The following is a 25,133-nucleotide window of genomic DNA, read 5'->3' as shown; positions in this document are numbered from 1 at the left end:
TCTGAACCATTTGTTTAAAACCCAGCCCAGTTACCCAAACCCAAGCCCGTTTATGTATCTGGATCCATTCAACTCTTTTCATAGTATATTCGTAGAACCCCCAAAACCCTCGACGAGCGCAGCTTCTGCGGAAGCTCAATCCTCTGACAGATTGATCATCAATGGTGAAACGACGTCGCGAGCCGGATTTCAATGGCGCCAATACAGAAACGGCGGATAATCGCACGGTGTTTGTCGACACCAGCCTCGATACCCACCTCGCCGTCACCGTATCCAACTCCGATACAGTATCCGATTTCAAAAGTATGCATTCTCTTATTCGCTATTTTATTCCTATGTATATATTTTTCTGCATTTATGTGATTGAAATGGTGGTCTCCAGATATATACATGTGTATATATATGCACATTAGTGCAAAATGTTGATCCTTTGAAATTGTAAGTTATGTGGAATTTGGTATGCAGCCATGGAATGCTGTTGCTTATTTGAAAAAAAAAAGTAATAATAATAATTATAATATTTGCGCGTAGAGGGAGCTTCGAGAATTGACTTTCGAATTTTGGTTAAGCTGGATGTTTGAATGGCCTAATTGAATTTTCGGACGAAATGTTTGTGCCCTAAACTTTAATTAAGTGATGGTAGATCAGGCTTTTTTTCCCCCTTTCATACACAAAAGTTTTTTATATATTTTGTGCGTGCAGGGAAGACGGTGTCGGAACATATGCGGTGCTTCCCGGAAATCGGGGAGATACATATCCATTCTTTAAAGGTACATACGTATGTTCTTTTAGAAGTGTATTATAAGTAGAAGTAGAGTTTAGTGTCTTATGTTGAGTTTGTTTGTCACTTGGGTAGGTAAAACGTAGAGCGGTCTTTTACCACCTGCCTGAAACTATGCTTGTTAGGAGTGCCCTTCAAGCGGGAAATAGTAGTTGGTTTCTTTCAGCTGATGCTTCCGCCACTCCCGCGCATCAGTTAAATCGAAATTCCGTACAGCTTGATCCAAGCTACGGTGTTAAGATGGACGCAAAGAATATTGATGATAATAATTCCAGAGATTTGTTGCCTGTTGTAAATGTGTTGCAAGCCCTTCCAATGCCCTTGCCAGATGGTGTTAGTGAAAAGAATTTAGCTTCAGAAATGATTCCTGCATGTGAGGTCGATAAATCTTTGGAAAAGGCAACTGAAATTCCGAGCAACAGTTATTCAGAGGAAGATTGTATCGGAACTGGTGAGTCTCGTGCAAAGAAGAAGCGGAAAATAAGCCACACAGAAGATGTATGTTGTGATCCTAGTTTGAAAGATACGTTCGCCTTGTCTCATTTATCCGGTAATGATGTATCACTAACCGAGACTGTGGGCAGTGGAAATTCAACGGTTGATGCAGTAAAAGAAGCTACTGGAGATATTGTACTATACCAGCAAAATGAAAAACCTAATACGTCTAATGCAACCGATGAGGTTTCAGGTTCGAGGAATGATCAATGTGATATTGAGAGCGGGGTTGGGTTGGAGGGTAAATCTGCACCTGATACAGCACCTGATACAGCAGAAGAGAGTAAGTTAGGGAGCATTATGGAATCTCAGAATATTCTAGATTCTGACACAAGGAAAGAAAACACTTTGTTAGAGGGTACAGTTCCTGAAGATTTGATGGCCAGCAAACTGGAGTATGAACTTGGCCAAGATGTTATTATCGAACATTCAGGGGGTGTCTCTGTTAGAGTTCCAGATTCTAGTGGTGCAATGGAAGATGATGTTATTTCTGATGGAAGTCAGGCGAATAAAATGGAAGCCCAGCAAATCCAGGATACCACAGATATGGAGCAGACAGCAAAAGATGATAGCATTAATCCATGTACTGAAAATCACGAAGTTGATAAAATGGAAGTAGAAAAGGGATTGTCTCTAAATTGTGATTGTGAAATTTCAACGCTGTTGAACAGCAAAGATTCAGACCATGCTGATCCAGATTTAATGCCAAATGAAGCAAGTTTGTCGTCACATGTTTGCCATGCAAATGTCATTGTGGAACCGGATTCTAGTGGTGCAATGGGACATGTCAGTTCTGATGAAAGTAAGAAGAAGAAAAAGAAAGCCCAGAAAATGGCCAAACCTGAAATCTCTAGTGGCGGTAGGAAGAAGTCGAAAAGGAAGGGAAAGAAGGAAAAGAAATCTGCCAACAGTAACATAGAAAAGTCAGGCATTGAACAAACTGATAATGGTGGCATTGGCTCGTCGGAGTTGCTTTGTGCTCCAACTGATCCTATCCCAGAAGAAACTCACAAGGAAGAAAGCATATTGTACCATAAAGAAATGGATGTCAACATGGCATTATTGGATAGTTCCACTCAAGATCCTAATGAGGAAGTCAAAGATACTGATAAAAAAGAGGCAGAGTTTTCTATATTGACTCAAACTAAGCAAGCTTTGGACGGTGTGGACACTGGGAACAAAACGGTAGAGGAGAAGACCCAACTTTCTGCTGCTCACGCACATTTGCCTGCTGTAGTAGAGTTTACTGATGTGGAGAAGGATATCAAGACTTCAGAGGGTAAGATTGAAAAATCCAAACGAAGAAAGAAGAGAAAACACGCTGAATCAGATGTCCAAGAGAATTTGCCATCCAAGGATCAAAAGGTTGATATTGAAGCATTAACAACAGAGGAAAATTTAAATGGTTTTGTAAATTCCGAACAGAAGGGAGGTCATGAAGCCTCCTTGCAAGTTCTATCCAGTAAAGGTGAAGAGAAGCTTGAGGAGATACATACGGCTCCTGTGATTACTGATGATCCAGCTAAAACTTCCGAAAATGGAGGTGTAGGCATTAACTTCAAGGAATACTTTTTGCCTGGCCAAAACAAAGAGATAACTGATTCTGGCGATAAAACTGAAGAAATGAGAACTTCGAAAAACGTTAGAGATGACGTTTTACCTTCTGTTGGCGTCTCAACTGACTTACATAACTCAATCAAGAAAACTAAGAGTAAGAGAAGTGAGAAAAAAACTCGTGTAACAAAGGATAGTGGGAGTAGGCAGGGAGACTCCGCACAGAATCGTGCTTTTGATGAAGTAATCTCTAAACCCTCCAAAAGATCTTCTAAAAGTAGGGTGAACGAAAAGAACCCATCTTTGGATAAATCAAGCTCGAAAAAGACCGAGACATTTCACGAAAGGAGAGGAAATAAGAGATTACATTCGAGTCTGAATGTAACTGATAAATTGGTGATGAAGACTTCGAAGAAAAAGAGTATGTTAACCATACCAGGAGCAATTTTTCAGGATAATAGTGGTGAAAGTTCTGCTGATGATAATGGAAATGTGCATTTGAAAGGTAGTATTGCCAGTCCACCAGACAGCTCATCCGAGTCAGACAACGCGATAGAGAAAGGTGAATTTCTAACTAATATACGTGTGTGTGTGTGTGCGTGTCTCTTTATATATATGTTGGGGAAACTTTTTCATGATTTCACTACTGCATGATATTCCTTCGCTTTCAAGTTTCAAGAATTTATCCCGTGTTCATACTTCGCATTTTTTCATCAGCATTAAGATTATTTGTATTTGCTAGAAGTGAGCGCTTCACTTACATATTATGCTAATAAATTAGTATCTTGATATCTCAGCTGATGCAAATAATTGGTTCGTTTTTGTGAATGTAACTAGGTGTCATAGTTGTGTAATGGGGTGCTTGCGTCACTTCTATATATTTACATAATTGCTAATGACGTCTTGTTTTTTGTGTTGTTTTTTTTCTTGGCCTCCGCAATTAATATAAGTATATTTATATTGATCACAGGATCAAATGATGTTGAAGGGAGATCTACTGGTCGAAAAAGCATTTCAGAAGTGGAGTAAGTTGATCATATATTTCCAGCCTTTACTACTCGTTTCTGTCCAACGCTAAATCTTTTTTGAGTCTTGTGGACATTTCTCTTGTGACATCACTTTATGAAAATCACGAAACTATTTGCAAATTATTAGGTGTTATTTGAAGTTTGGTTACTGAAATAACTTTTCGGGCCAATCCGGAACTATGGAAAATTGAGCTGTTTTCTTGGCTTATTGGGAGAATGAATACTGTGTTAGAGCTCAAATCTTACAATGAATCTTATCTTGGGAAACAAACGAGAACTAAGATTGTATTTACTAACATTCATGATTTTTTTTTTCCGGTAATGAAACTTATACTTATGAAATTCTTATTGCAACAGCATCTCTGCCTCGAAGAATATGACAATGGATTTGATATTGAGAAGCTCTAAGCGGTTCAAAAAGGCAAAGCTCAATGCCTATGACAATGGATATGATGATTCTGAGAATCTCGAAGAGGTTCAAGAAGAAGGTAAAGCAGCAGATATAGGTCTCTCAAAATAAGTCGAGCTCGAATTTGTTCCTGATAACTCCTCAGAGGTCATTTTGTCTTGCCCCACGTAACCCCTTTTTTTATTTAAGCTAAGTTGTGAGTTAAATTCGAGAACCTCCTGTGTCCACAAATGTAATCTTATCTTTCATATTTTTTGTCTTGTTCCTTAGAGGTTGATGCAATGCGAGTCTATTCCTGGTTCGAAAACGAGAAAGCTTGTCTGTTTGTTTTTTCCTCATTTTGTGGAACGATTATCGATTTTGTGCCGTTTTGAGAGGGCGTAAAAGGGAAAGCGCTTTTTTTTTAGTGATGTTTGCTATGCTTTGCATATATCTTAGTTTGAATGCTAAGTCAATCCATGTTAATATACGGCATTATCGAATAATATTCCCTAGAAATACACAAGCTGTGTGTCGATTTTTTATTTTTTTTTTGGACAAAAAACAAAAATTATCCGTGCGACGCACGGTTTGTGTATTTGTTGGAAATATTATTCGATAATACTGAATATTTAAAAATAAATTAAATTAAATCACAAAATATTGTAGAAGAATGTGTTGTCTAGTTAGTGAAAAAAACATGAATATATATATATATATATATATATATATATATATATATATATATATATATATATATATATATATATATATATATATACTAGGTTAGAGCACCGCGCAATGCGCGGTGCCGGTGACCTGTTTACATATTTTTGTAAAATGTGTTTTTTTATGCAAGCGTGAGTTTGAAGGGGATAACGAGATGCTACGTCGAAGTTTCTCCCATTTCAATATTAGAAGACTTAATATAAGGATCATATTAAAACATAGCATTGTATATTTGAGACGGGCTATGAAATAAGAGATACGATTGATATGTAAAAAGGTAAAAGACCAAAAATTATAGTTAATGATATAGAGCTGATGTTATACAAGTTAGTATTCTATGATATGTAAAGGATAGAATGTCCGTACATGATCATTGTTGGACTCATTGTTTCAATGGATGATACTGATTTATACCAAGTTTATTATAAATAATTTAATAAATTAAAGTTTTCTTCAATCGTAAATCGTAAAATTTGATCGATTTGTTGATATTTAAGATTTATATGAACATTTGAATCGACATAGGTATGGATAAATTGAATCGTAAATCATAAGATTTTTAGCTCGGTGTTGCGAATTTTCGTAAATGAGTCGCACGCGATTACAGCCGAGGAGGAGTCGGTTGCTTTGGTGGCGGATATTTCGGATATTACAAGAGAGATCCACTCTGGGGTTAAATTTGCAATTTCGGTGGAGCTAGTGGGAAGATGGAGTAAGTATAGGGGTGATTTTGCAATTTTTAGAACTATTTCAGTCAATGAGGTGGGTTTCGAGAAATTAAAAATTAACCCCCACTTGGGGGGCATTACAGGTTTAGGGACAAAAATTAAAAATTTTATATAATACATGGGTCAAATATGTAAATATCTGAAGTTTATTATAACTAATATAGTAAATTAAAGTTTTCTTAAATCGAAAATCGTAAAATTTGATAGATTTGTTGGTATTGAAGATTTATTTTAACATTTGAATCGACCTAGGTATGAATGAAATAAATCGTACAATTTGAATCTTAAATCATAAGATTTTAGGCTCCGTATTGCATTTTTTTGTAAATGAGTCACACATGGTTATAGCCGAGGAGTCGAAGCATGCCGCGTTGGTGGCGGATATTTCGGATATTGCAAGAGAGATCCACTTTGGGGTCAAATTTGCAATTTGGGTAGAGCGTCCGGGAAGATGGAGTGCGTATAGGGATGATTCAGCAGTTTTCAGAACTTTTCGTGCATATAGGTGGATTTTTAGAAATTACAAATTGACCCCGATATGGGGCGCATTTCTGGTTTAAGAACAAAAATACAAAATGGTATATAATATAGGGACCAAAACTATAATTATCGCAAGTTTATGATAAATAATATAATAAATAAAATGTTTCTTAGATTGTAAATCGTACAAATTGATCGATTTGCTGGTATTTAAGATTTATTTTAACATTTGAATCACCTTATGTAATAATGAATTGAATCGTGAATCATAAGATTTTAAGCTCGGGATTGTGAAATTTCCAGAAGGAGTCACACGCGATTACAGCCGAGGAGGAGTCGAAGCATGCTGCGTTGGCCGCGGATATTTTGGGTATTGCAAGAGAGATCCACTTTGGGGTCAAGTTTGCTATTTGTGTGGAGCGGATGGGAAGATGGAGTAAGTATAGGGGTGATTCTGCAATTTTCAGTAATATTTCAGCCAATGAGGTGGATTTTCGTAAATTACAAATTGACCCCCATTTGTGGGGAATTGCCGGTTTAAGGACCAAAATTAAAAATTGTATATAGTATAGGGACCAAAACTACAATTATCCCAACTTTATTAAAAATAAATAATAAATTACAGTTTGCTTAAATCGTAGATCGTAAAATTTGATTGAGTTGTTGATATTTAAGATTGATTTTAACTTTTGTATCGACTTAGGTATAAATGAATTGAATCGTAAGATTTGTATCGTAAATCATAAGATTTTAAGCTCGGTATTGCGAATTTTCGCAAACGGGTCACATGTGATTACAACTGAGGAGGATTCGAAGCATGCTGCGTTGCTGACGGATATTTCGAATAATTCAAGATAGATCCACTTTGGGGCCAAATTTGCAATTTGGGTGGAGCGGAAGATGGAGTAAGTATAGGGTGATTCTGCAATTTTCTGAATTGTTTCAGCAAGGGAAGTGGATTTCCATAAATTACTGATTGACCCCCACTTGGGGGGCATTTCCGCTTTAAGGACCAGAATTAAAACTGGTGTATAATATAGGGACCCAATCAGTAATCATCCCAAGTTTATTATAAATATTATAATAGATTAAAGTTTTCTTAAATCATCAATCGTAAAATTTGATCGATTTGTGCTATTGAAGATTTATTTTAGCATTTGAATCGACTTAGGTATGAATGAATTGAATCGTACGATTTGAAGCTTAAATTAGTATAGCGAATTTTGGTAAATGAGTCACACTTGATTACAGCCGAGGAGGAGTCGAAGCATGTTGCTTTTGTGGCGGATATTTCGGATATTGCAAGTGAGATCCACTTTGGGATTAAATTTGCAATTTGGGTGGAGCTGGTGGGAAGATGGAGTAAGTATAGGGGTGATTCTGCAAATTTCAGAATTGTTTTAGTCAGGGAGGTGGGTTTCGAGAAATTACAAATTGACCCCCACTGGGGGGCATTACCGGTTTAGAGACAAATATTACAAATGGTATATAATACAGGGGCCAAAACTGTAAATATCCAAAGTTTATTATAAATAATATAATAAATTAAAGTTTTCTTAAATCGTAAATCGTAAAATTTGATAGATTTGTTGGTATTGAAGATTTATTTCTATATTTGAATCGGCCTAGGTATGAATGAAATAAATCGTACGATTTGAATCTTAAATCATAAGATTTTAGGCTCGGTATTGTGATTTTTCGTAAATGAGTCACACATTGTTACAGCCGAGGAGGAGTCGAAGTCGGCTGCGTTGGTGGAGGATATTTCGAATATTACAAGAGGGATCCACTTTGGGGTCAAATTTGCAATTTGGGTGGAGCGGCTATGAAGATGGAGTAAGTATATATAGGGGTGATTCTGCAATTTTCAGAACTGTTTCAGGAAGGGAAGTGGATTTCCATAAATTACTAATTGACCCCCACTTGGGGGGCATTTCCGGTTTAAGGACCATAATTAAAACTGGTGTATAATATATGGACACAAAGAATAATCATCCCAAGTTTATTATAAATATTATAATAAATTAAAGTTTTCTTAAATTGTAAAATTTGATCGATTTGTGCTATTGAAGATTTATTTTATCATTTGAATCGACTTAGGTATGAATGAAATGAATCGTACGATTTAAATCTTAAATTATAAGATTATAGGCTCGGTATTGCGAATTTTCGTATATGAGTCACACGTGATTACAGTCGAGGAGGAGTTGAAGCATGTTGCTTTCGTGGCGGATATTTCCGATATTGCAAGAGAGATCCACTTTGGGGTTAAATTTGCAATTTTGGTGGTGCTGGTGGGAAGATGGAATAAGTATAGAGGTAATTTTGCAAATTTCAGAACTGTTTCAGTCAGTGAGGTGGGTTTCAAGAAATTATAAATTGACCCCCACTTGGGGGGCATTACCAGTTTAGGGACAAAAATTACAAATGGTATATAATACAGGGGCCGAAACTGTAAAAGTCCGAAATTTATTATAAATAATATAATAAATTAAAGTTTACTTAAATCGTAAATCGTAAAATTTGATAGATTTGTTGGTATTGAAGATTTGTTTCAATATTTGACTCGACCGAGGTATGAATGAAATAAATCGTACGATTTGAATCTTAAATCATAAGATTTTAGGCTCGGTATTGCGATTTTTTGTAAATGAGTCAGACATTGTTACAGCCGAGGAGGAGTCGAAGCCGGCTGCGTTGGTGGCGGATATTTCGGATATTGCAAGAGAGATACACTTTGGGGTCAAATTTGTAATGTGGGTAGAGCGGCAGGGAAGATGGAGTAAGTATATGGGTGATTCTGCAATTATCATAACTTTTTCAGGTAGAGTGGTGGATTTCTAGAAATTACAAATTGACCCCACATGGGGTGCATTTCTGGTTTAAGAACCAAAATAAAAAAATGGTATATAATACAGGGACCAAAACTGTAAATATCCCAAGTTTATGATAAATAATATAATATATAAAATGTTTCTTAAATCGTAAATTGTAAAAATTGATCGATTTTCTGGTATTTAAGATTTATTTTAACATTTGAATCACCTTAGATATAAATGAATTGAATAGTAAATCATAGGATTTTAAGCTCGGTATTGCGAAACTTCCTAAGGGAGTCACACGCGATGACAGTGAGTATGAGTCGAGGCACGCTGCGTTGGTGACGGATATTTTGGGTATTGCAAGAGAGATCCACTTTGGGGTCAAATTTGCTATTTGTGTGGAGTGGATGGGAAGATGGAGTAAGTATAGGGGTGATTCTGCAATTTTCAGAAATGTTTTAGCCAAGGAGGTGGATTTTCGTAAATTACTAATTGACCCCCACTCGTGGGGAATTGTCGGTTTTGAATCGTAAATCATAAGATTTTATGCTCGGTATTGCGAATTTTCGTAAATGTGGCAGCTATTTTGGATATTGAAAGAGAGATCCACTTTGGGGTCAAATTTGCAATTTGGGTGAAGCGGCGAGGAAGATGGAGTAAGTATAGTGGTGATTCTGCAATTTTCAGAACTGTTTCAGCCAGGGAGGTTGATTTTCAGAAATAACAAACTGACCCCCACCTGGGAGGCATTTCTGGTTTAAGGACCAAAATTAAAAATGGTATATAATATAGGGATCAAACTATAATTATCACAAGTTAACGTTCATGTTAGAACCTATTTATTCGCAAAGGCTGTAATCCTCTGCATTAAAAAAAATAGTTATATTTCATTTATAGCGTCTGATTTTATGGCCATGTACCTCTTTTTTTGTAGTAGCCATCGGATAATGAGGGCAAGCCTCACGAGGAGGTGTTTTGCACCAATAATTACAGAAAAAAGTTGCGTTGAACAATCTAGAGCTGATGTGATGGAAGTAACTCACCTTTGGTCTTAATTACGATCGATCAAGTGCAAAATGCAGGTTATGTTTCGGTTTCCATAGAAATCTCAAGATGACATCCTTACTAACGAGATGGCAATATGTACAATGTTCGGTGTATATATATAAATTGACGAACTCTTACAAGTAAGTGTTGGAATGCGTAAAATATTTACCGCCACATCAACATCACATAATTTATAATTTTGGTTCATCAGTCCATTTCTACGCTTCGAAAAAGATAGCATCCCAATCTATTGTCTGTTACACTTAACACTATATCTATCTATCTATCTATCTATCTATTTCGTAAGCACCTACCTTTGAGTCCACCAGCAAAATCTATGTGTGCCTTTTCCATAGAAATTTGAGCCTGAACATACATAGCAAATAATGATTCACAAATGCATAGTTTCATTTAAATGGAAAATAGAGAGGTAATTTTTTTTTATTGAAATATTGCACCTGGCAGCCAAGATGCCGCTCCCAAACAAAATTCGTAGATTGAACTCCTATGGTGGAGCTCCTAATCTCACTTCCATATAATACAACCTACAATTTAATTAGCCGAAGTTATTAATCATCACAAAAGAAGTTAATTGTGACAAATGACAACTGGTTGCGCAGTATACATTAGAAGTAACAATTTACATACAGTTACAGTCAGATATGATGAATTCGACTAAATTGTAAATAATAAATCGGGTAACTTGAACATTACTTGAATCAACTATTTAAAATTTAAATCCTACATTCGCAAATGCAACATTCTCATTCTAATTGCACGTGTAAATGTCGAAATCCGAGATTCTAAAACAGAGCATATTGGTTAAATAAGTTGATAGAATAAACAAAGATACCTCATAATCAATAAATAATAAATATAAAAATAAAATAATAAAAATAAATAAAGTACCTCAGAATGCCATCCATCAACAACAAACAAGTCTAAAGAGTAGCCATCACATGTTGAAAACACATGTGCTTCACGAATATTCAGTACTACGTCTGAGAGCAAAGCAGAAAGCTGCGAAATAAAAAAAAATAAAAAATATTGCAGTTCAATTTGATAACCTGGAGATGAATATTCCGTTTCTAAAATTGTGAAAAATGCCAAATTTGACGAAGCAAAGGGGGAAGTAAGAAAGATTACAAACAAAGAGAAAATAGGTTAACAAAATAAGGGGTAAGAAAAGAATCAATAGCAACTTTTCTGAAATTTGGCATGAAAGTGTACAATGCATGCGCTATTTTTTTATGTATGACGGAAAAAAAACAAGAAGTCTTGGGAACTAAATGTGTAGTTTTTAAGTGTGTCGACCTCAAATGTAATAACACGAAAGCAGAAAATATTATTTCATGAATCGGTGTGTGTAATGAATCCTGCCTGCAATATGCATCCACATACTATATTTATATTTTGCATCAAATTTAAGAAGCCTAAATAAAAATAAAAGTAACAGAGTGAGAAAATGACAACAGAAACTGCACCAAAAATACCTTCTGGAATCTTCAGCAGAATCCACTCTGTTTATGTCATTGGAATTCCTCCTAACATCCAAATTAAGATCCTCGAGCTTAGAACAAGTCTCCAAGTCGCGTCCAGAATTCCTGTTTTCCAATTACAATCAAAGAATCCAATTTTAAGGAGGCGATAAATTCTGGAATCAATGTAATAAGTATTAAATGAATATAACGAGTACCTGTCATTTAATGATTGGACACCGTTATTGACACTACCATGTGGGGGGAGATAGGAGGACACTCGAAACTTGTTCGCCATCAAAATCATCATCTCTAGTACAAACATTCTGAACAAGATACAAACAATAGAAAAAAATCAGAAGGAATCGGATAAGGTATACATAGATGAAAACGAAAAACAAAACGAATTAATAAATTGAAACAAATCTTGATTTTGCAATGAACATCTCAAGAATAAGGTCTTGTATTTAGTATAGAAAGACAAAAAATGTACCTCGAGAAAACGGATGAAGAAAACGGGGTGATTTTCAGGATCCTTTGCCATAGAAAGAAGCTTTTGATGTAACAACACATCTTCTATTCAATCCATATTATTATGCAGCCAGTAACTGAAAAATAAAAAACACAATAACAGAAAAATCAATCATTTTGCATCACAAGAATACCCTGAACTAAATAGTTGAGAGAGTATTATGATGCATTGTTGTCTGGAAAAACAGACTCATCATTATCAAAATAATTACGAAAAGCTGCAAACACAAAAAACAGATAGCAGAACAGAGTAGTCAGAAAACAGGGCAACGTAAGACCTTATTAATTACCTGGATGATTTTGAAAACAAAAACAGGGGAATTCCGCTTTCATAGTAGCATTTGCCCACGAAAAGAAACAACCGTAGAAGAAAGAGAGAGGGAAGGCCTTTTGAGATCGAGTAGCAATTCATCCACTTCCCTAAAGCACCAATCTGCGCATAGGAAATCGGAAAATATGAGAACACAAATTGAGAGAGACGCAAGTGGCAGAGAGAGGAAGTGCAAGTTTTGATGGATAATTACCTGGTGCAAAAGAATTAAAGGAGAAATAAAGCAGGCCTGTGAGTGGGAGAAGAAGAGCGCTGCGGTACGGAGGTCAACAATTGCGGCCGCAGAAGAAAGAGAAGGCAAGGGGGAAGATAAATCGAGAACGGATAAATGAAAATCAAAATTCTGAAGCAGGCACGTCGATCGTGGTTCTGCAGCAGGCTTTGTTGTTGGTAACAACTTTTGACACTCCGGAATAGATAAACCCCGGAAGCGAATACCCTAAGAAAACAAGTTCAATGACAGAGAGAAGTAACTATATTTAAAGTCTGTCATGGAGTATGTAACCGTAATCTGCATGTGTATTTACACTCCTAAAGTATGCCAAAGGGTGTGTACCTCTTTTGCATCAAGCAGTGAGGTTTCTCACAATAATCATGTCATGACCCTCATACCACCAAGTACCTGTTGAAAATGTTCCAACAAATCAATCAGTATATACTGGATTCTTGACTGGTCATTCTCTTTATGGGTTTCCTCTTCATCACTCAGCAACCGCAGTAACCTTGAAATAACAATTATTGTAAGAGATCAATAATTAATTGTAATATTTGTTATATATTGGGATTTAAATGAAGTTAACAAATCAAATTAAATTAAAATAACATGTATAAATAAATACCTCTCTCTAATGTAATTGGAGTTGGAAAAATAGATAGCAGAGTCAACTCTGACAATGAGAACACCAGGAACTTTAGTTGCTTCCGGATATTGTTGTGTGTTTCTATAAACCGAAGTTCTCGGAATTTTACCAAGAACCGCAGTTCTTGGTCGAGTCACTTGCAGAAGAATCTTTGCAAACGATATTGCCACCTGTCATTTATTTATTTCAAGAATCATTTTTCCAAAAAAAAAATTAATAATGAATTTGCATAAAATTAATTTTTTTTTTGTTTCTTACAGCGATAAGAAGGCCAATTTCGATAGAGATGAAAACGACACCAAAGAAGGCACCCATACAAGCAACAAAGTCGAATTTATCGATCTTCCATATAAGTTTCATGGCTTTGTAATCGAATAAACCCACAACGGCAGATATAATGATGGCAGCAAGAATAGCGTTGGGTGTGTATTTGAACAAGGGTGTGATCACCAGCAATGTTAGTAAGACAACTATCGACATTACTATGTTCGACACAGCTGTGTTGCATCCCGCCATGTAGTTCACAGCCGATCTCGAGAAAGATCCTGTCGCAAAGAAAAAAATAAAAATCGAGGATTATAAATATAATAATTAATGTGTCAGACAAATAAGAATCAAACCTGTGGCAACATAACAAGAAGTCATCGAGCCAACAATGTTCATTGTGCCTAATGCAACCATTTCTTTATTCCCATCCAAGTGATAGTCTTTCATTGCTGCAAATGTTCTCCCAATTGCTACTGCTTCCTGTTTTACATAATATATCTTTATATAATATGTTGCTATAAGTACTCAAAAAATTATACTAATTCAAATATGAGCATATTTAAAAAAAAAAAAAAAAATCTTTTCTTGGCTTACGGTTAGTGCAATTAAGCCTGAGATAGCGTCAATTCTGAAACCGGTGAGGAGATAGCTGCCGGTGAAGTGGATTTGATCGAGAGACGGAGGGGGTAGGCCTCTTTCAATATGACGGACCTTCGGATGAGATAATACGAAACTTTTTAAATTAGTTTATTTTTAATTTTAATCACTAGTTTTGAAGAAGAAAAAAGTTAGGAAAATACGTACGATTTGGACTCCTTTCTTGTCTGCATGGGTGATGAAAACGCAGAACGTTGCAACGATAACAGAAATCAACGGAGCTATTGCAGGAACCCAAAATAGTTTCTTGTTCCGTTTTCCCTGATCCAACAAAACTTATTAGTATATATATATATATATATATATATATATATATATATATATATATATATATATATATATATATATATATATATATATATATATATATATATATATATATATAAGACAAGTTAGTTAGGCTTCTTACAATATACTTGGTCAGGAGCAGAAAAGCCAAGAATGTGATTCCAATGACACAAGTCTCCCAATTCCACTGTAATAATAATGATACATAAGAGAAACATTTAACTAATTAGCTTCATAATCTTATTAGTTTTGCTAATGATGTAAGCATTAATTGTAATTAGTTGATTTAATTACCCCGTGGTGCACATTACTCCAAACCGAACGCATAACAGAAACTACGTCGGTTTTCTTGGTAAAAGTCTTTACACCGAGCAACCCCTTCAGCTGTTGAAGACCGATAGTTATGGCTGCTCCCGCCGTAAATCCCACAATCGCTGCGTGAGAAAGGAAGTCAATCAAGAAACCCAACCTTAAAACAAAAAAAAAGACAAAAAAGTCCATTGTTGTTAAATCTTTGAGGATATTAAAAGAATCTTTTTCTTTTGTTTATACAAAAAGAGGAAAAATATATACCTGAAGAAACCGAGAGTAAACTGAATGATCCCAGCAAAGAAAGTCGCCGTAAAGGCAAGTTTCTGATACTCGACTTTGTGTTTGGGATCGATTTCCTTTTGAAGCAAACTTCCAAGCAAGAGTGAAACGACAGCCACCGGTCCAATGGCGATATCTCTCGAGCTTCCCATTGCTGCATAAATCAATAGCGGAACAAAACTACTGTCTGCAAAATTATCCAAAAAAAAATATGTATTATTATTATTTTTTTTTCTTCAAGACAGTAAAACAAATGATGATCCATATTTGTCTTATTTTTAATGAAACTTACATAGGCCAAACTGGGGATCCATGTTTGCAAGCTTTGCATATGTATCCGAATGCATTATAGCAAAGACAACAAGATAATCGAGTATCGTTAGAAACTATATATCGAACGTAACTAACCAATTTTTTTCTAATTAAATAACTTTCCGAATATTACCGAGGTATGCATAGACTTGCGATTGTGAGACCGGCAATAAGATCGCCTCGGAACAAGTGGACTTTGTAGCGTTTAGCCCAATCGAGAATCGGGAAAACGCCTTGTATAGCAAGCAACAATTTTCTCAATTTCGATTGGTCCTTGAAATGTTTAAGAGGTTCATCATGGAAGAAAGTTTCGTTCAATGCAAACTTGATCTCATTCAACAGCCCTTACTTAGGTGGCACCCCCACCTTGTAAACATAAGGCCCGTCGTTATTGCCTTCACTTGTACCGCCACCCTCGTCTCCAATACTACACATTGACCCCAGATTTTAACAAATATATCACATTAACCCCCAAAACTTTTTTTTTTCAGAAAATAATTTTTTTTCTGAAATATTGTTTTTTCGGCCAGATTCCGGCGTTGACCGCCGGAGACCGCCGGTCTCCCGCGTTGACTTTTTTTTTTTTTTTTTTGAATTTTGTTTTCCTGAAATTTTTTTCCGGCCGGTCAACGGCCGTTGACCGCCGGGTCTCCGGCGTTGACTTTTTTTTTTTTTTTTTCTTAAAAATAATATTTTAATTAATTTTACTGTCTTGACTGCTAAATTACTGTCTCCGGCAGCTATTTAATTGTCGGAGACAGTAATTTAACTGTTAATTGACTTTTTTTTTTTTCTTCAAAAATATTTTAATTAATATTACTGTATTCGTTGCTAAATTACTGTCTCCAGCAGTTATTTAACTGTCGGAGACAGTAATTTAACTGTTAATTGACTTTTTTATTCTTAAAAAAAATATTTTTAATTAATATTACTGTATTCGTTGCTAAATTACTGTCTCCAGCAGTTATTTAACTGTCGGAGACAGTAATTTAACTGTTAATTGACTTTTTTATTCTTAAAAAAAATATTTTTAATTAAAATTACTGTATTCGTTGCTAAATTACTGTCTCCAGCAGTTATTTAACTGTCGGAGACAGTAACTTAACTGTTAATTGATTTTATTTTATTTTTTTATAATTTTTTTCCTTAAAAAAAATTTATTTTAATTAATATTACTGTCTTGGATGTTAAATTACTGTCTCCAACAGTAATTTAACTGTCTTAGACAATAATATTAATAATATTACTGTTCGAAAAAATAATATTCATAATATTACTGTCCCAAACAGTAATATTACTGTCTGAGACAGTAATTTAGTAGTCAAGACAGTAATATTAATTAAAATATTTTTTTTGTAAGAAAAAACAATTCAAAAAAAAAAAAAAAAAAAAAAAGTCAACGCCGGAGACCGGCGGCTAACGGTGGTTGACCGGCCGGAAAAAAAAATCAGGAAAAAAGAATTTCAAAACAAAAAAAAAAAAAAAAGTCAACGCCGGAGACCGGCGGTCTCCGCCGGAATCTGGCCGGAAAAAAAACAGTTCAGAAAAAAAATTATTTTCTGAAAAAAAAGAAGTTTTGGGGGTTAATGTGATATATTTGTTTAAATCCGGGGTCAATGTGTAATATTAAAGAAGTTGGAGCATAATGGTTGGAATTGTTAATAATTATATTATTGAGGGTATTTTAGACTAAAGACATGTGGATGGGCTTAATTGAGAGACTGTTTTTTTTGTGGACTAAAATGCATTTAAGTACCATGTGATGGGCCTTTTTGCCATTTGCTCATATATATAATGGGGGAAAAAGAACATTTAATTTGATCTTGGACTGCAGTTCTCATATAGATTTGGCATTGGACAAAAGAATTGAAGGCAAATAAAATCAAGTATTTAAAAAAAAAAAATCAGTAAAAAAAATTAAATAAAGTAAAGGTGAAGAATTAACAAATATTGTTCATAGCGCACGTGTGACCGGTTTTTTCCGAAAAACAACCTCAGTATCCAACCCGAACCCATCAACGGCCCGAACGTGAACCAGCTCGGATCTCTTAAACAGCTTCTTAAGCGGCTCAACGCTGAACAAGTCATTAGCCGAGTACTTATCCGACCGTCTCTTCAGCGCCACGTGTAACACACACACCCCACCAGGCCTCAGCGTCCGTTCGATCTCCCCCACAAACTTCTCCGGGTACAGCGCGTGGTCGAACACGTTCGAGAACTCGAAGTCGAAACTCCCGTCATCGAACGGCTGGTGATGGAAGTCCCCACGCACAACCAACGGCGGAGATGGCACCAGATCCAACCCGATCGAATCGGACACTCCGACCCGTTTCAGAGCCTCCACTTCCTGCCCCATTCTCGCCCCGACGCTGAGAGCTTTGGAGGAGTTGGAGAGAAGGTTCTTCTTCTTGAGATCGGCGAAGAACCCGGCGAAGACCCGGATTTTCCGGTCCCAGTCTCGGGTTTTCCATATTTGTCGGAGCTTCGGGTTGAGGGTTTTGTTGAGCTGGTGGTGGATGTAGGACTCGTAGGTGGTGTATCCGGGTCGGATCTTCAGATCCGGGATGGATGACGGTGGGGTGGTTGTGAGAGTTGTTTTGTGGGAGATGTAGAGGAAGAGGAGTGTTGTGGAGAGGATGAAGAAAGCGATGAAGCTTTTGGATTTCATGTATGGTGGTTTGATCATATATATATCTTTATATGCTGCTGCATGCATGCATGGCTTGTAATTAAGTTGTATGTATATATACGGTATGTATAATGTATGTATATATGTGTGTGCCTGCGCGCATCTAAATTAATTTTGAAGGGAAAGTGTGTACTGTGAGTAACTTTCGTCACACTCTCTCTCTCTCGCATACACGACGTGTGTTTGTGTGTGTGAGAGAGAGAGAGAGAGAGAGAGAGAGAGAGAGAGAGAGAGAGAATTTGATGGATTGTGTGCTGCTCAGGATCATAGAACAGGTGGAGAGAAATAAAGATGCATGTTTTACATGTGTGAGTGAGTGTACATTAGTAGTATAGTATGCGATTATAATTTATACCTGCGTTAATTTGCTAAGGTCTCGTTTGATTATCTATATCGAATTGCACTGGATTAGATGTGATTGGATTAATATTTCAGTGACTAATTAATTATTTAGTCAATAGGATGTTTGATTCGTTAGATAAAATTTTGTATTAAATTTGTTAAATTCTGGTGTTAAATGTGATTTGTTTAAAAAGTATTTTAATTAATAAAATTAAGATATTATTTTTAAAGGATAAAATTGATTTTTCTCTTTTAATTACCCCTTCAAAATTAATTGCGGGGGGGAGTGCTACTAATTTAACAAAATAATAACATTTAATTACGGACTTTAAGTGTGATAGCGGACTTTACTAAATACGAATCTCATCAACCAAATATCTTAATAACCCCTACTATTTAGTTAATAGAGCTTAATAGCACTAAGCAAACATAGGCATAAAATTACTAATGGGAATGCCTTCTCTTAGGGAGCAAATTTGGAACGGATCCCCATTTATATAAGAAAAACGGATTCCAACTCATTGAGTGACACGTGGACATTTAATTAAGAAACTTGATTATTTATGTTTCTTAATTTATAGGTATTATAAATTAAAAACTCCTTAGTTAAGAATTGCAAGTGCATGCAACTTCCTTAGGCGCATATAAGAGCAACTCTAATGGTAAAGTATCAAAATCGATCATCAAATATTAATTTGATACTCGTTTTATTATTTTGATACTCATTTATTCAAATCGCAAGCATTAAATGAATCATCTAATTTTAAATATAAGCATAACTATATTTAATATTGACACGTGTCAATTTTTAATTGGTTTGTTGGGTAGTTAATGTTTTGATACCTCTCTTTCTAGGATGCATTTTTGCATCTCGGGAAGTTGAATATCAAAATAACTACCAACTTAATTCCCCCATTGGAGATGAAAATTTATGTTTTGGAGCATCAAAATAGAAGTTATTCCATTTAATTCCCCATTTAATTCCTCCACTGGAGTTGCTCTAACTTTTTTCCATTATTTTTTCTTTTATTTTTCTTTCTTTTCTAAATAACAATTTTTCTTTTCCTTTTAACACAGTTATTCAGAAGGTTCATATGATCCTATTCCTGGTGATAAATATCGGGTAACTCTACCATTACCATGTGGTATTTACGTTTTAATTAGTTTTCGAATTATTTTTTTTATTTTTCTAAAAACCCTAAGTTAAATTATTAAACCCTATGGTTATTTTGGGTAACACAAGGAGTATGTTCCTAGAAACCCTTTCGGAACATGTTTATTTTGGATTTTTTTTAATAAACTCGAATAAAATATCATATACGAGAATAATAAATTATAGTAAAGAATTCACACACCCAAAATAACAATAAAGAATAAACATACAATTTAAATGAATGTTAAATTCTTGAATTCAGATTTTAATAATATTTTTCTTCTAATGTAAAGATTTAACACTATGGCTTTTGCGTATTAAACTATTGCCCAAACAGTTCACTAGATAAGTTAAAAAAGAAATAAAAAAAAAAATAAAAAACAATTAACAAATATAATTTACCACCAGAAGACAATTGTTTGTTATTCTCTAAATAATCTTTAAAATTAAATCATTAATTGAGAGATAAGATTAATAGTAAAGTTATATTTTACCAATTATTAGATTATCCACGTGTCATTGGCTGAATGGGATCCATTTATCTCAAAAAACAGGGGATCTGTTCAGAATGTTGTGTGTTTTCTAAATTAATGAGTCTCGTTGGTTCTATTTACTCTTATTATAAGGTATTGCTAAAGATCAAATATGCTTCCTATCATATAGTATTATTATTCTTGGGTTTTTGCAAAAACATCATATGTCTAATCTCGAATTGCTGAAAAAGCACTCGTGCAAAATATTAGCAAAACCTCGCTATAAAAATTTTCGCGACTTGGGTATGTTTTTTAACTTGAAAAGGCCAAAATACCCTTTAAAACATAAATTTAGAAAATTATAAATTCACCCCATAATTTTTGTAAGACCCAAAATAAAAGTTTCATAATTTTCTTTTACATTTTATGTATAAAAAAATTCATTTTGTTTCTTTGAATTGATCTTTTTTTAAAATTATTAGGGGTAATTTTGTTATTTTATTTAAGTCAAAAACAAATTTTAATGTAAGGAGTTGTTTGCTTTGTAAAACATAACATAGGGGGTTATTGCTAATTTTTTTAATATAGGAATTTTTTCGACAATTATAGATTACACAGGGGGTCTGTGCTAATAACTTTAATTTTCTTATTATTTATTATTTGTTTCAAATCAAATATTCGTCTTCTTCCACTTTGATTATACTTTATATTTCACCTTTCCCGTCAATTCCCACCCTCGGGAGAAAGAGAATTTTTGTAGGATTTGGTTGCCTTCGACACGGCGGCAATGCGGCGGAGTTGGGATGAGTAGAGGAGCGGATCATCTGAGCCGGACTCATCCTGAAGAAAATGGTTTAAAAAGATTGCTTCACACTGGCCGTGCCCGAGAAATAAGGGACCCTAGGCGAATTTTAAAAAATGAGGCTATATTTTGTATTGTATAATGTACACATTAATTTATTCTAACGAGCACGATTGGACAAGATTTTTTGATTAGTAGTTAATAATTTTTTGAGAAAATATGAAAAATATTGACGAAGTTAAGACGAATCAAAAGTTTACGTGGTTCGGGGCGTAGCCCTGAAGCTTTTTTTGCAAATAGTCATAGAAATATTATTGAACGAGTAAATATATGTAAGTTGTAACATTTAATTAAATATGAAAAAAATATATATTATATTTCAACTTGCCAAAACTCTTTGAAGTTAGAGATAGGCATTGTCGATTATTAAAAAATTACAAAGATTGCTGGAAAAAAAAGTTTAAAACTTGAAACAGAAAAAAATTTGAAGAACTCAATATCTAACCAATTATGACATTTCATTTACATAAAATGCAAGAATAAGTGTAAAAAACTCCAACAAATACTCAAATAATGTAAAAAATATGGGTTAATATGCTAAGAGTCCCTTAAATGAAACCTAATTTGAACTAAATGACAACCTTAAATTCAATCTTGTAATTAAATCCCTATTTTGAAATAATATATGACCCACATCCCTAATTTTTATTTTATCCCTAGTTTGCCATTATACCCTAAATATAATATCCCACGTTTATTCAACTAATCATATTTTTTTTTGTTTTCTCTCTCGCATCTCGCCGCTCCCTCTCCCTCTCGCCTCTTCCTCTCAGATTTTTTTTTGTTTTCTATCTCGCCTCTTCTTCTCCCTCTCCCTCTCGGCTTTTTATCTTCCGGCAAGGCGTTGTGGTGGTCGAGGCGGTGTTGGGGGTTTGTGGTGGTCGAGGCGGTGTTGGAGGGCTGCGGTGGTCGGCGGTGTTGGGGGCTGCGGTGGTCGGCGGTGTTGGGGGCTGCGGTGGTCGGCGGTTTTGGGGGGCTGTGGTGGTCGGCGGTGTTGGGGGGTTGTGGTGGTCGGCGGTGTTGGGGGCTGCGGTGGTCGGTGGTGTTGGGGGCTGCGGTGGTCGGCGGTGTTGGGGGGCTGTGGTGGTCGGCGGTGTTGGCTCCTAGGGTTTGACGGCTGCTGTGTTTACGACTAGGGTTGGCGAGATTGGGTGTTGTTGGCTGCTAGGGTTTGGTAGTACCCCGTAGTAGACTATAGTACACTGTAGTATACCATAGTCTACATGGTATACTACAGTATTGACAACAAATAAATTAAAAAAAAAAATTAAAATATATGTAGCTTGAATTAACAAAAAAGAAAAATAATTTTTTTTCGTAATTTTCAATATCATGTAGGATTTGTTTTTTAATAATAGTGTAAAATTATAGTACACCATAGTATACCATAGTGCACCATAGTATTTTTTAAAATTTGCTGAATTATTTAACAATTTTTTTTCCCGTAATTTCCAATAAAATATAAAAAAATAAGGAAAAAAACTGTTTATAATAATGTAGAAACTGTTAGAGTGAAAATTGAAAAAATAAAGATGAGTGAAAGGGCATTTTCGGAATAAATTTTATAAAGGATGTGAAGCAAATGTTTAGTTGAGCTTGTCATTTAGTTCTAATTAGTTTTATCACTAGGGACCTATATCTTAAGACCCCAAAAATATAGTTATGCTTATTTAAATTGTTGAATTATTTATATATTTAAAATATCATTTAATACAATGACTAGTAGATATAAAAAGTACAAGACATTATTTGGGGCACCTAATTTTTTCAAAAAATCGGAGGCCCGGGGACAATGGCCTCTCTCGCCTATAGTCAAAATCAGCTCTGGCTTCACAAATGAAGAGGTACTGATCGTGTTTGGATTTCATTTTTTTTATTTGTGGGTTTTAGTGGGCACCATTAAAATATAACAGTGCGGGATTTTATATCTTTATACATAGACGTAGCAAATTTGGGTGTCAAAATAAAATAATTCAGAAAGTCAACTTGACACAACATCACCTAACAAATGAATTTAGAACGGAGGGCCATTTTGTAATCTAAGGGAAGTTTTGATACAAATTCCATAGTTCAAGGGTGCAAATTTCCTAAAGTATAAAGTTAGCAAGCGGAAATATGAATTTTCAGCATCATAAATTAGTTCTATAGACAAACAAATTGATTCTACAGACAAGAGTTTCATAAATATTAAAGTAACAAATCACACATACTAGAGTAGTTAACAAACACATAAACTACTGCTCCGAATCCGTGGTCGCAATGACAGCAAGGAAACTCGGCTAGAAATCAGTCTACAAGCTTTGTTTTAGCACATGATCTATTTTTTTTTAGTGTTTGCAAATACAGCTTCTGCTTTTGCTTGTCCAAAATAAGTTATTTTAAACTATAATTTCAATCTCCAAAGTATAGCATTTATGCGCAGCTTTTCTAGTCCAAAAGCACTTTTTAAATAGTTGCTTAAAGTTGAAAACTATAAATTAGTTGCATAAATTCAAATTTTCAAGACATTTACAGACACCCGCAAATTTTAAAAATAAGTAATTATCTCAAACTTTACTTAGAATCACCAACATCTACTTTTACGACAACTTTTATAAACACCGTCTTAGTAATTGAGTAGAGAAATTAAGGGTTGCCATTAAAGCTATTATATTTACACGACATCAAAGCTATCAAATTTGGATATAAGATCATCGTCTTTTGAGCATGAAATTACTTTTGACAAGTGTTTGTCCATAATAGAGAGCGCATCATTTATACAAATTTATTATTTCCTCAATAAACAAAACTAATTAAGTCACAAACTCGTTTCAAGAAATAGTTCAAAATTATTAGGGTAAATTACGGCCACCCCCTAAGGTAAGGTCAAATTACGAAAAAAGCCCTCATGTTTGGGTAATTATAACCACCCCTTAACTATGAATCTTCTTACACGTCCACCATTATGGTGTCAAATTCAACATAATCTTCTAGATTCCGTGAAATGTTCTCTAGTTTGTATTCGTTTTGTGCAAAGATGCAATTTCTGATGCACTACAATATGATATTTACAAGCCATAGACACATTTTATGATCATCTTGTTTAAAAATGTGGAGCCGATTGGGGTAAAACAGGTAAAAACTAAAGAATATTCCACACAATCTAGAAGATTTCACTAAATTTGACAGCGTAATAGTGGACGTGGAAGAATATTCATAGTTGAAGGATGGGTGGTTGTAATTACCCAAACATGAGGGGTTTTTTCGTAATTTAACCTGAGGTCTTACCTCAGGGGTGGTCACAATTTACTCAAATTATTACTCACATTAACGACAACACTACCATGGATTAAAATAGTAATACAGTCCATATTAATTTTGGAAGAAATGTTTAGTGCTCTGATTATTTCAACTCCGACACAGGATTGGATAAACTGAACAATTATCAGAATCACATTTTTTATCCCAAATGCCCTATAAAAGGTCGACCCCAACATTCTTAATCAATATTTAACGTTCTTCGAGTTTAGCGAATCAATCAAAATGCACAATGCACGGGAAATATTAAGGTCCATTATCAAGGACATAGTAGTAAATCAAAAGCACTTGAAAGGGTAAAAACATCTTTTAAGTACCTGGAAATGCATAATGTTCAAGCTACGAAAAATCTGCTGAAACTTCGGTCCCTGTGTGGCTTTCAAGACTTCCTCGAGCTCATTAAGAAAAAGAACTTCCTTCGAACTGTTCGTAACCGGCCAATACTTAATCGATCCCCTATAATAATATCCTTCAATATGCAAAGGGGGATAATATATGTATAAAGCTATTGGCGGAACTTACAAGGAGCAAGGGGGTTGTTGACCCTCCAAGATTAGTTTTTTTTTTTTTTTTTAGGTACTGTTACATTGTATTTTTTGAATATTACTTTTGGCTCCCTAAAGATATGTGTATGAACCCTTAATATTATATATATATATATATATATATATATATATATATATATATATATATATATATATATATATATATATATATATATATATATATATATTGGTTAAAACTTGTATCATTTTAAATAAATTCATGAATATTTACCTATTTTTGAATTTTTTTATCAATTAGTCTAAAAAATAATACGAGACAATGCCATGAACCCCCAAATTATTAAGTACAGTACACGATTAATTTAGAATCTTTTGTCATGCTTAAAATATGATAAATTATAATATATATGTCATTTTAATTAAAAATTATCAATATATACTTAT

General features: G+C 34.7%; 3 protein-coding genes and 1 long non-coding RNA gene across 4 annotated transcripts; 1 reads left to right on the top strand and 3 right to left on the bottom strand.

Annotated features, from left to right (window-relative positions):
* The first annotated feature begins 23 nt into the window (after positions 1 to 23).
* Positions 24 to 4,673, top strand: LOC105965464 (uncharacterized). The gene is made up of 5 exons (XM_012990007.2): positions 24 to 303; positions 703 to 770; positions 857 to 3,392; positions 3,801 to 3,855; positions 4,216 to 4,673. Exons 1-5 carry the CDS (start codon positions 162 to 164, stop codon positions 4,376 to 4,378), a joined length of 2,964 nt encoding a protein of 987 aa, XP_012845461.2. The 5' UTR covers positions 24 to 161; the 3' UTR covers positions 4,379 to 4,673.
* Positions 4,674 to 10,134: 5,461 nt separating this feature from the next.
* Positions 10,135 to 12,144, bottom strand: LOC148766803 (uncharacterized). Its single transcript, XR_016034328.1, has 6 exons — positions 12,024 to 12,144; positions 11,749 to 11,856; positions 11,546 to 11,596; positions 10,962 to 11,072; positions 10,511 to 10,597; positions 10,135 to 10,418 (listed from the first exon to the last, which is right to left on the bottom strand). It is a non-coding gene; the product is annotated as an uncharacterized LOC148766803 (long non-coding RNA).
* A 125-nt stretch (positions 12,145 to 12,269) lies between these two features.
* Positions 12,270 to 15,383, bottom strand: LOC148766802 (sulfate transporter 1.3-like). The gene is made up of 13 exons (XM_088825554.1): positions 15,348 to 15,383; positions 15,038 to 15,242; positions 14,759 to 14,933; positions 14,586 to 14,651; positions 14,324 to 14,437; positions 14,114 to 14,230; positions 13,873 to 13,999; positions 13,511 to 13,797; positions 13,232 to 13,422; positions 13,015 to 13,114; positions 12,586 to 12,831; positions 12,352 to 12,494; positions 12,270 to 12,279 (listed from the first exon to the last, which is right to left on the bottom strand). Exons 1-13 carry the CDS (start codon positions 15,367 to 15,369, stop codon positions 12,270 to 12,272), a joined length of 1,803 nt encoding a protein of 600 aa, XP_088681680.1. The 5' UTR covers positions 15,370 to 15,383.
* A 1,906-nt stretch (positions 15,384 to 17,289) lies between these two features.
* LOC105965446 (S-adenosyl-L-methionine-dependent methyltransferases superfamily protein) lies at positions 17,290 to 18,292 on the bottom strand. Its single transcript, XM_012989984.2, has one exon. It carries the CDS (start codon positions 18,081 to 18,083, stop codon positions 17,322 to 17,324), a length of 762 nt encoding a protein of 253 aa, XP_012845438.2. The 5' UTR covers positions 18,084 to 18,292; the 3' UTR covers positions 17,290 to 17,321.
* Positions 18,293 to 25,133: the final 6,841 nt, after the last annotated feature.

This window comes from Erythranthe guttata, chromosome 11 (genome assembly GCF_056151865.1).
Source record: "Erythranthe guttata isolate IM_541 chromosome 11, IM_541, whole genome shotgun sequence".
Lineage (NCBI taxonomy): Eukaryota > Viridiplantae > Streptophyta > Magnoliopsida > Lamiales > Phrymaceae > Erythranthe > Erythranthe guttata.
The sequence above is the reverse complement of the archived record's forward strand: the minus strand, read 5'-3'. Positions and strand labels throughout refer to the sequence as shown.